General features: G+C 52.8%; 1 protein-coding gene across 2 annotated transcripts in view; it reads left to right on the top strand.

Moving 5' to 3' along the window:
• The window catches only part of LOC137072623 (proto-oncogene vav-like), a 69,723-nt gene that overhangs the window by 53,761 nt on the left and 3,603 nt on the right, over nucleotides 1-12,359 (top strand). For both annotated transcript variants that reach the window (XM_067440493.1, XM_067440492.1), the window contains exons 25-30: nucleotides 10,338-10,403; nucleotides 10,958-10,989; nucleotides 11,110-11,220; nucleotides 11,305-11,392; nucleotides 11,539-11,668; nucleotides 11,788-11,939. In XM_067440493.1, the coding sequence (XP_067296594.1) occupies nucleotides 10,338-10,403; nucleotides 10,958-10,989; nucleotides 11,110-11,220; nucleotides 11,305-11,392; nucleotides 11,539-11,668; nucleotides 11,788-11,939 (579 nt within the window). The remainder of the gene's footprint in view (nucleotides 1-10,337; nucleotides 10,404-10,957; nucleotides 10,990-11,109; nucleotides 11,221-11,304; nucleotides 11,393-11,538; nucleotides 11,669-11,787; nucleotides 11,940-12,359) is intronic.

Genomic DNA, 12,359 nt, shown 5'->3' with positions numbered 1-12,359 from the left:
ACACCAGCCTTCGCTAGCAGTCACAACACCAGCCTTCGCTAGCAGTCACAACACCAGCCTTCGCTAGCAGTCACAACACCAGCCTTCGCTAGCAGTCACAACACCAGCCTTCGCTAGCAGTCACAACACCAGCCTTCGCTAGCAGTCACAACACCAGCCTTCGCTAGCAGTCACAACACCAGCCTTCGCTAGCAGTCACAACACCAGCCTTCGCTAGCAGTCACAACACCAGCCTTCGCTAGCAGTCACAACACCAGCCTTCGCTAGCAGTCACAACACCAGCCTTCGCTAGCAGTCACAACACCAGCCTTCGCTAGCAGTCACAACACCAGCCTTCGCTAGCAGTCACACCACCAGCCTTCGCTAGCAGTCACACCACCAGCCTTCGCTAGCAGTCACAACACCAGCCTTCGCTAGCAGTCACAACACCAGCCTTCGCTAGCAGTCACACCACCAGCCTTCGCTAGCAGTCACACCACCAGCCTTCGCTAGCAGTCACAACACCAGCCTTCGCTAGCAGTCACAACACCAGCATTCGCTAGCAGTCACAACACCAGCCTTCGCTAGCAGTCACAACACCAGCCTTCGCTAGCAGTCACAACACCAGCCTTCGCTAGCAGTCACAACACCAGCCTTCGCTAGCAGTCACAACACCAGCCTTCGCTAGCAGTCACACCACCAGCCTTCGCTAGCAGTCACACCACCAGCCTTCGCTAGCAGTCACAACACCAGCCTTCGCTAGCAGTCACAACACCAGCCTTCGCTAGCAGTCACAACACCAGCATTCGCTAGCAGTCACAACACCAGCATTCGCTAGCAGTCACAACACCAGCCTTCGCTAGCAGTCACAACACCAGCCTTCGCTAGCAGTCACAACACCAGCCTTCGCTAGCAGTCACAACACCAGCCTTCGCTAGCAGTCACAACACCAGCCTTCGCTAGCAGTCACAACACCAGCCTTCGCTAGCAGTCACAACACCAGCCTTCGCTAGCAGTCACAACACCAGCCTTCGCTAGCAGTCACACCACCAGCCTTCGCTAGCAGTCACACCACCAGCCTTCGCTAGCAGTCACAACACCAGCCTTCGCTAGCAGTCACAACACCAGCATTCGCTAGCAGTCACAACACCAGCCTTCGCTAGCAGTCACAACACCAGCCTTCGCTAGCAGTCACAACACCAGCCTTCGCTAGCAGTCACAACACCAGCCTTCTCTAGCAGTCACAACACCAGCCTTCGCCAGCAGTCACAACACCAGCCTTCGCTAGCAGTCACAACACCAGCCTTCGCTAGCAGTCACAACACCAGCCTTCGCTAGCAGTCACAACACCAGCCTTCGCTAGCAGTCACAACACCAGCCTTCGCTAGCAGTCACAACACCAGCCTTCGCTAGCAGTCACAACACCAGCCTTCGCTAGCAGTCACAACACCAGCCTTCGCTAGCAGTCACAACACCAGCCTTCGCTAGCAGTCACAACACCAGCCTTCGCTAGCAGTCACAACACCAGCCTTCGCTAGCAGTCACAACACCAGCCTTCGCTAGCAGTCACAACACCAGCCTTCGCTAGCAGTCACAACACCAGCCTTCGCTAGCAGTCACAACACCAGCCTTCGCTAGCAGTCACAACACCAGCCTTCGCCAGCAGTCACAACACCAGCCTTCGCCAGCAGTCACAACACCAGCCTTCGCCAGCAGTCACAACACCAGCATTCGCTAGCAGTCACAACACCAGCCTTCTCTAGCAGTCACAACACCAGCCTTCGCTAGCAGTCACAACACCAGCCTTCGCTAGCAGTCACACCACCAGCCTTCGCTAGCAGTCACACCACCAGCCTTCGCTAGCAGTCACAACACCAGCCTTCGCTAGCAGTCACAACACCAGCATTCGCTAGCAGTCACAACACCAGCCTTCGCTAGCAGTCACAACACCAGCCTTCGCTAGCAGTCACAACACCAGCCTTCGCTAGCAGTCACAACACCAGCCTTCGCTAGCAGTCACAACACCAGCCTTCGCTAGCAGTCACAACACCAGCCTTCGCTAGCAGTCACAACACCAGCCTTCGCTAGCAGTCACAACACCAGCCTTCGCTAGCAGTCACAACACCAGCCTTCGCTAGCAGTCACAACACCAGCCTTCGCTAGCAGTCACAACACCAGCCTTCGCTAGCAGTCACAACACCAGCCTTCGCTAGCAGTCACAACACCAGCCTTCTCTAGCAGTCACAACACCAGCCTTCTCTAGCAGTCACAACACCAGCCTTCGCTAGCAGTCACAACACCAGCCTTCGCTAGCAGTCACAACACCAGCCTTCGCTAGCAGTCACAACACCAGCCTTCTCTAGCAGTCACAACACCAGCCTTCGCTAGCAGTCACAACACCAGCCTTCGCTAGCAGTCACAACACCAGCCTTCGCTAGCAGTCACAACACCAGCCTTCGCTAGCAGTCACAACACCAGCCTTCGCTAGCAGTCACAACACCAGCCTTCGCTAGCAGTCACAACACCAGCCTTCGCTAGCAGTCACAACACCAGCCTTCGCCAGCAGTCACAACACCAGCCTTCGCCAGCAGTCACAACACCAGCCTTCGCTAGCAGTCACAACACCAGCCTTCGCTAGCAGTCACAACACCAGCCTTCGCCAGCAGTCACAACACCAGCATTCGCTAGCAGTCACAACACCAGCCTTCTCTAGCAGTCACAACACCAGCCTTCGCTAGCAGTCACACCGCCAGCCTTCGCTAGCAGTCACAACCCCAGCCTTCGCTAGCAGTCACACCAACAGCCTTCGCTAGCAGTCACACCACCAGCCTTCGCTAGCAGTCACAACACCAGCCTTCGCTAGCAGTCACACCACCAGCCTTCGCTAGCAGTCACAACACCAGCCTTCGCTAGCAGTCACAACACCAGCCTTCCCTAGCAGTCACAACACCAGCCTTCGCTAGCAGTCACACCAACAGCCTTCGCTAGCAGTCACACCACCAGCCTTCGCTAGCAGTCACAACACCAGCCTTCGCTAGCAGTCACACCACCAGCCTTCACTAGCAGTCACAACACCAGCCTTCCCTAGCAGTCACACCGCTAGCCTTCGCTAGCAGTCACAACACCAGCCTTCACTAGCAGTCACACCGCTAGCCTTCACTAGCAGTCACACCGCCAGCCTTCACTTGCAGTCACACCGCTAGCCTTCGCTAGCAGTCACACCACCAGCCTTCGCTAACAGTCACACCACCAGCCTTAGCTTGCAGTCACAACACCAGCCTTCGCTACCAGTCACACCACCAGTCACACCACCAGCCTTCACTAGCAGTCACACCGCTAGCCTTCGCTAGCAGTCACAACATCTGCCTTCGCTAGCAGTCACACCACTGCCTTCGCTAGCAGTCACACCACCAGCCTTCGCTAGCAGTCACAACACCAGCCTTCGCTAGCAATCACAACACCAGCCTTCGCTAGCAGTCACAGCACCAGCCTTCGCTAGCAGTCACACCACCAGCCTTCGCTAGCAGTCACAACACCAGCCTTCGCTAGCAGTCACAACCCCAGCCTTCGCTAGCAGTCACACCACCAGCCTTCACTACCAGTCACACCGCTAGCCTTCGCTAGCAGTCACAACATCTGCCTTCACTAGCAGTCATACCACCAGCCTTCGCTAGCAGTCACAACATCTGCCTTCGCTAGCAGTCACAACACCAGCCTTCGCTAGCAGTCACAACACCAGCCTTCGCTAGCAGTCACAACACCAGCCTTCGCTAGCAGTCACAACACCAGCCTTCGCTAGCAGTCACAACACCAGCCTTCGCTAGCAGTCACAACACCAGCCTTCGCTAGCAGTCACAACACCAGCCTTCGCTAGCAGTCACAACACCAGCCTTCGCTAGCAGTCACAACACCAGCCTTCCCTAGCAGTCACACCACCAGCCTTCGCTAGCAGTCACAACACCAGCCTTCGCTAGCAGTCACAACACCAGCCTTCGCTAGCAGTCACAACACCAGCCTTCGCTAGCAGTCACAACACCAGCCTTCGCTAGCAGTCACAACACCAGCCTTCGCTAGCAGTCACAACACCAGCCTTCGCTAGCAGTCACAACACCAGCCTTCGCTAGCAGTCACAACACCAGCCTTCGCTAGCAGTCACAACACCAGCCTTCGCTAGCAGTCACAACACCAGCCTTCGCTAGCAGTCACAACACCAGCCTTCGCTAGCAGTCACAACACCAGCCTTCGCTAGCAGTCACAACACCAGCCTTCGCTAGCAGTCACAACACCAGCCTTCGCTAGCAGTCACAACACCAGCCTTCGCTAGCAGTCACAACACCAGCCTTCGCTAGCAGTCACAACACCAGCCTTCGCTAGCAGTCACAACACCAGCCTTCGCTAGCAGTCACAACACCAGCCTTCGCTAGCAGTCACAACACCAGCCTTCGCTAGCAGTCACAACACCAGCCTTCGCTAGCAGTCACAACACCAGCCTTCGCTAGCAGTCACAACACCAGCCTTCGCTAGCAGTCACAACACCAGCCTTCGCTAGCAGTCACAACACCAGCCTTCGCTAGCAGTCACACCACCAGCCTTCGCTAGCAGTCACACCACCAGCCTTCGCTAGCAGTCACAACACCAGCCTTCGCTAGCAGTCACAACACCAGCCTTCGCTAGCAGTCACACCACCAGCCTTCGCTAGCAGTCACACCACCAGCCTTCGCTAGCAGTCACAACACCAGCCTTCGCTAGCAGTCACAACACCAGCATTCGCTAGCAGTCACAACACCAGCCTTCGCTAGCAGTCACAACACCAGCCTTCGCTAGCAGTCACAACACCAGCCTTCGCTAGCAGTCACAACACCAGCCTTCGCTAGCAGTCACAACACCAGCCTTCGCTAGCAGTCACACCACCAGCCTTCGCTAGCAGTCACACCACCAGCCTTCGCTAGCAGTCACAACACCAGCCTTCGCTAGCAGTCACAACACCAGCCTTCGCTAGCAGTCACAACACCAGCATTCGCTAGCAGTCACAACACCAGCATTCGCTAGCAGTCACAACACCAGCCTTCGCTAGCAGTCACAACACCAGCCTTCGCTAGCAGTCACAACACCAGCCTTCGCTAGCAGTCACAACACCAGCCTTCGCTAGCAGTCACAACACCAGCCTTCGCTAGCAGTCACAACACCAGCCTTCGCTAGCAGTCACAACACCAGCCTTCGCTAGCAGTCACAACACCAGCCTTCGCTAGCAGTCACACCACCAGCCTTCGCTAGCAGTCACACCACCAGCCTTCGCTAGCAGTCACAACACCAGCCTTCGCTAGCAGTCACAACACCAGCATTCGCTAGCAGTCACAACACCAGCCTTCGCTAGCAGTCACAACACCAGCCTTCGCTAGCAGTCACAACACCAGCCTTCGCTAGCAGTCACAACACCAGCCTTCTCTAGCAGTCACAACACCAGCCTTCGCCAGCAGTCACAACACCAGCCTTCGCTAGCAGTCACAACACCAGCCTTCGCTAGCAGTCACAACACCAGCCTTCGCTAGCAGTCACAACACCAGCCTTCGCTAGCAGTCACAACACCAGCCTTCGCTAGCAGTCACAACACCAGCCTTCGCTAGCAGTCACAACACCAGCCTTCGCTAGCAGTCACAACACCAGCCTTCGCTAGCAGTCACAACACCAGCCTTCGCTAGCAGTCACAACACCAGCCTTCGCTAGCAGTCACAACACCAGCCTTCGCTAGCAGTCACAACACCAGCCTTCGCTAGCAGTCACAACACCAGCCTTCGCTAGCAGTCACAACACCAGCCTTCGCTAGCAGTCACAACACCAGCCTTCGCTAGCAGTCACAACACCAGCCTTCGCCAGCAGTCACAACACCAGCCTTCGCCAGCAGTCACAACACCAGCCTTCGCCAGCAGTCACAACACCAGCATTCGCTAGCAGTCACAACACCAGCCTTCTCTAGCAGTCACAACACCAGCCTTCGCTAGCAGTCACAACACCAGCCTTCGCTAGCAGTCACACCACCAGCCTTCGCTAGCAGTCACACCACCAGCCTTCGCTAGCAGTCACAACACCAGCCTTCGCTAGCAGTCACAACACCAGCATTCGCTAGCAGTCACAACACCAGCCTTCGCTAGCAGTCACAACACCAGCCTTCGCTAGCAGTCACAACACCAGCCTTCGCTAGCAGTCACAACACCAGCCTTCGCTAGCAGTCACAACACCAGCCTTCGCTAGCAGTCACAACACCAGCCTTCGCTAGCAGTCACAACACCAGCCTTCGCTAGCAGTCACAACACCAGCCTTCGCTAGCAGTCACAACACCAGCCTTCGCTAGCAGTCACAACACCAGCCTTCGCTAGCAGTCACAACACCAGCCTTCGCTAGCAGTCACAACACCAGCCTTCGCTAGCAGTCACAACACCAGCCTTCTCTAGCAGTCACAACACCAGCCTTCTCTAGCAGTCACAACACCAGCCTTCGCTAGCAGTCACAACACCAGCCTTCGCTAGCAGTCACAACACCAGCCTTCGCTAGCAGTCACAACACCAGCCTTCTCTAGCAGTCACAACACCAGCCTTCGCTAGCAGTCACAACACCAGCCTTCGCTAGCAGTCACAACACCAGCCTTCGCTAGCAGTCACAACACCAGCCTTCGCTAGCAGTCACAACACCAGCCTTCGCTAGCAGTCACAACACCAGCCTTCGCTAGCAGTCACAACACCAGCCTTCGCTAGCAGTCACAACACCAGCCTTCGCCAGCAGTCACAACACCAGCCTTCGCCAGCAGTCACAACACCAGCCTTCGCTAGCAGTCACAACACCAGCCTTCGCTAGCAGTCACAACACCAGCCTTCGCCAGCAGTCACAACACCAGCATTCGCTAGCAGTCACAACACCAGCCTTCTCTAGCAGTCACAACACCAGCCTTCGCTAGCAGTCACACCGCCAGCCTTCGCTAGCAGTCACAACCCCAGCCTTCGCTAGCAGTCACACCAACAGCCTTCGCTAGCAGTCACACCACCAGCCTTCGCTAGCAGTCACAACACCAGCCTTCGCTAGCAGTCACACCACCAGCCTTCGCTAGCAGTCACAACACCAGCCTTCGCTAGCAGTCACAACACCAGCCTTCCCTAGCAGTCACAACACCAGCCTTCGCTAGCAGTCACACCAACAGCCTTCGCTAGCAGTCACACCACCAGCCTTCGCTAGCAGTCACAACACCAGCCTTCGCTAGCAGTCACACCACCAGCCTTCACTAGCAGTCACAACACCAGCCTTCCCTAGCAGTCACACCGCTAGCCTTCGCTAGCAGTCACAACACCAGCCTTCACTAGCAGTCACACCGCTAGCCTTCACTAGCAGTCACACCGCCAGCCTTCACTTGCAGTCACACCGCTAGCCTTCGCTAGCAGTCACACCACCAGCCTTCGCTAACAGTCACACCACCAGCCTTAGCTTGCAGTCACAACACCAGCCTTCGCTACCAGTCACACCACCAGTCACACCACCAGCCTTCACTAGCAGTCACACCGCTAGCCTTCGCTAGCAGTCACAACATCTGCCTTCGCTAGCAGTCACACCACTGCCTTCGCTAGCAGTCACACCACCAGCCTTCGCTAGCAGTCACAACACCAGCCTTCGCTAGCAATCACAACACCAGCCTTCGCTAGCAGTCACAGCACCAGCCTTCGCTAGCAGTCACACCACCAGCCTTCGCTAGCAGTCACAACACCAGCCTTCGCTAGCAGTCACAACCCCAGCCTTCGCTAGCAGTCACACCACCAGCCTTCACTACCAGTCACACCGCTAGCCTTCGCTAGCAGTCACAACATCTGCCTTCACTAGCAGTCATACCACCAGCCTTCGCTAGCAGTCACAACATCTGCCTTCGCTAGCAGTCACAACACCAGCCTTCGCTAGCAGTCACAACACCAGCCTTCGCTAGCAGTCACAACACCAGCCTTCGCTAGCAGTCACAACACCAGCCTTCGCTAGCAGTCACAACACCAGCCTTCGCTAGCAGTCACAACACCAGCCTTCGCTAGCAGTCACAACACCAGCCTTCGCTAGCAGTCACAACACCAGCCTTCGCTAGCAGTCACAACACCAGCCTTCCCTAGCAGTCACACCACCAGCCTTCGCTAGCAGTCACAACACCAGCCTTCGCTAGCAGTCACAACACCAGCCTTCGCTAGCAGTCACAACACCAGCCTTCGCTAGCAGTCACACCACCAGCCTTCGCTAGCAGTCACAACACCAGCCTTTGCTAGCAGTCACAACACCAGCCTTCGCTAGCAGTCACAACACCAGCCTTCGCTAGCAGTCACAACACCAGCCTTCACTAGCAGTCACACCGCTAGCCTTCACTAGCAGTCACAACACCAGCCTTCGCTAGCAGTCACACCTCTAGCCTTCGCTATCAATCACACCGCTAGCTTTCACTAGCAGTCACAACACCAGCCTTCGCTAGCAGTCACAACACCAGCCTTCACTAGCAGTCACACCGCTAGCCTTCACTAGCAGTCACAACACCAGCCTTCGCTAGCAGTCACACCGCTAGCCTTCACTAGCAGTCACAACACCAGCCTTCGCTAGCAGTCACAACACCAGCCTTTGCTAGCAGTCACAACACCAGCCTTCCCTAGCAGTCACACCACCAGCCTTCGCTAGCAGTCACAACACCAGCCTTCGCTAGCAGTCACAACACCAGCCTTCGCTAGCAGTCACAACACCAGCCTTCGCTAGCAGTCACACCACCAGCCTTCGCTAGCAGTCACAACACCAGCCTTCGCTAGCAGTCACAACACCAGCCTTCGCTAGCAGTCACAACACCAGCCTTCGCTAGCAGTCACAACACCAGCCTTCGCTAGCAGTCACAACACCAGCCTTCGCTAGCAGTCACAACACCAGCCTTCGCTAGCAGTCACAACACCAGCCTTCGCTAGCAGTCACAACGCTAGCCTTCGCTAGCAGTCACAACACCAGCCTTCGCTAGCAGTCACAACACCAGCCTTCGCTAGCAGTCACAACACCAGCCTTCGCTAGCAGTCACAACACCAGCCTTCGCTAGCAGTCACAACACCAGCCTTCGCTAGCAGTCACAACACCAGCCTTCGCTAGCAGTCACACCACCAGCCTTCACTAGCAGTCACAACACCAGCATTCGCTAGCAGTCACAACACCAGCCTTCGCTAGCAATCACAACACCAGCCTTCGCTAGCAGTCACAACACCAGCCTTCGCTAGCAGTCACACCGCTAGCCTTCACTAGCAGTCACAACACCAGCCTTCGCTAGCAGTCACAACACCAGCCTTCGCTAGCAGTCACAACACCAGCCTTCGCTAGCAGTCACAACACCAGCCTTCGCTAGCAGTCACAACACCAGCCTTCGCTAGCAGTCACAACACCAGCCTTCGCTAGCAGTCACAACACTAGCCTTCACTAGCAGTCACAACACCAGCCTTCGCTAGCAGTCACAACACCAGCCTTCGCTAGCAGTCACAACACCAGCCTTCGCTGGTTTGCTATTGGTGGATCTCATGTGATTGACAGGTGGCCCCGCCCTCATCATCACAGAAGAGATGTCTTGATTTATATTCCAATAATTTGTCATAATTTTTGTCACGTCACTGACCAAAATGAGCCGATAACTAAATAAAAACCAGCTTTAGATGACAAGAACTATGAGGAAAATAAGAAGAAGAAGATTTGACACATTATTCAGTAACGTATCAGATAGTTCACTAAAACCATTATAACATTTTCATTAGTTGAAATTAAATAAATGTTAACTGAAATAAAAAATATATGTAAACTTATTTTAAACTTAAGCGTAATCTGATACACTAACTAAAGCATAAATACACCATTATTAAATCTATATAGATGGGGTTTTTAAAAGAAAAAAAAGTGAATTGAGCCCTTTTGTATATTTTTGCGCTTGAATGGTCAAAAAACACAATAATATCTAAATATCAGTTTTGTCATTTATTCAGTAACAAGGATGCTTAAACGGTCAAATAATGCTTTACAATTTAACTATAAACTCATTACATAACTAAAAAATTAGAAAAGAAAAAAGTCTAAAAATTAAGACTGCATAAAAAACAAGATTTATTAACTGTAGGGTATGTGTCTAAAGGACACACACACACACAAACACACACACACACACACACACACACACACACACACACACACACACACACACACACACACACACACACGAGTTTCGCTCTCTTCTGATAAAGGAGAAGAGAAACCCTGTCGTCTGCAGTTTTGTCCTTCTCTTTTCCTCTTCAGTGGTGGTTTCTGTTGTCTAAATCCCGGATGTGTCGTTTCAGGGCCGCAATCTGACCATCGGCGAGGTCGGCTGGTTTCCCTGCAGCAGAGTCAAGCCGTTCGTACCGGTGAGGCCAAGCTCCAGCCTCCACTCCTGAGCTTCATATTCTCATGCAGTATTCCTGCAGCACTGCACAACATCGACATATTCCTAAATCAAGATGCATTCACTAGATCAGTAATGACATCATTTTTCTTGTTTTCTGGTGAAAAATATCAAAATGAGTTTTTGCTTAAAACAGGCCAAATGATCTGCCAATGGGGTGAGAAACATAATCTGATTTCTGATTGGCAGATCATTTTTAAGCAAAAACTCACATCATTTCAATTTTATTTTTAAGAAAAAAAGGGTCTCATGTAATTTTACTGATATAGTAAATGAATCTTGACATTTGTAACTTTAGTGTAACTTTATATCTATATATCCTTATTACCACTCGTCTCCGCACAGACATTAAACACTAAACTAAACACTGTTTATTTCCAGGTTTAAATTAAATTAGATGTACATATTCTTACATTTGGACCCTGCTGTATATAATATATATATATAATCTAATATAATTCTGCTTGGCAATTCCTAGGAACTAGTGCTAGTAAATGTGTTGTTGTGTCTCTGCAGGCGACACCTCCAGATTTAACAGCAATGCCCTGGTAAACGACACACGTTTCATCTATATTCACTCTTTTTTATTAAAAACACAGGTCTTAAAGTTACCAGGCATCGTTTTTTGATTGTGTGTGTGTGTGTGTGTGTGTGTGTGTGTGTCTCAGGTTTGCCGGTAGCATGGACCGGGCCGGTGCTAAAACTCTGCTGACGTCTCGCTCTGACGGGACGTTTCTGGTGCGACAGAAAGACGCTGGAGAATTTGCCATCAGCCTCAAGTACTGTGATTATACGTCAAACACGCTGACTGACAGCTGTCAATCAAACAGCACCAGTGACACACCTCTCTGTCTCTGTCTCAGGTTCAACATGGAAATCAGACACATAAAGGTCACGTTCATAGAAGGTCTCTACAGAATCAACGAGAAGAAAGCCTTCAAGGGGCTGTTCGTAAGTACACACACACACACACACACACACACACACACACACACACACACACACACACACACACACACACACACACTAACTGTAACATTTATTGTTTTAGTTATCCTTATTAATAGGATTAGTGTGTGTGTGTGTGTGTGTGGCAGGAGCTGGTGCAGTACTATCAGGAAAACTCGCTGAGAGAGTGTTTCAAAGATGTGGACTCCAGACTGCAGACGGCCTATAAGCAGCCCGAGCAGAGCGCATCCCCGGTGCAGAGCAACAGCCGCAGCACAGGTACACACACACACACACACACACACACACACACACACACACACACACACACACACACACACACACACACACACACACACACACACCAGCCTTCAGTGCTCATCTGTGTGTGTTTGCAGGGCAGAGTGAGCGCTACTTCGGCACCGCTAAAGTGCGCTACGATTTCTCCGCACGTGACCGAACCGAACTCTCTCTGCGGGAGGGAGACACCGTCAAAATCATCTCTAAGAAAGCTCACAACGGCTGGTGGAGGGGAGAGGTGTACGGCAGGGTACGACACACACACACACACACTGAAAAGGATAATTTACTCACCCCGATGTGGGACCTTCTTCAGATGTACTCCATAAAACCAGCACCTGAAATTTGTTATTATTCAGGGGCAATCTTTGTGTTATTTTACAGTTTTTCATTTTGTATTTTAGTCAGGACATTCCCATAAAAAACATGCTTTTTAGCCCAGCGGTTGGGGTGTTTTAGCCCAGCGGATAGGGTGTTTTAGCCCAGCGGTTGGGGTGTTTTAGCCCAGCGGATAGGGTGTTTTAGCCCAGCGGTTGGAGTGTTTTAGCCCAGCGGTTAGGGTTGTTTTAGCCCAGCGGTTAGGGTTGTTTTAGCCCAGCGGTTGGGTTGTTTTAGCCCAGCGGTTGGGGTGTTTTAGCCCAGCGGTTGGAGTGTTTTAGCCCAGCGGTTA

This window comes from Pseudorasbora parva, chromosome 4 (assembly GCF_024679245.1).
Source record: "Pseudorasbora parva isolate DD20220531a chromosome 4, ASM2467924v1, whole genome shotgun sequence".
Lineage (NCBI taxonomy): Eukaryota > Metazoa > Chordata > Actinopteri > Cypriniformes > Gobionidae > Pseudorasbora > Pseudorasbora parva.
Note: the sequence above shows the minus strand (reverse complement) of the source record. Positions and strands in the feature narration are given on the sequence as shown.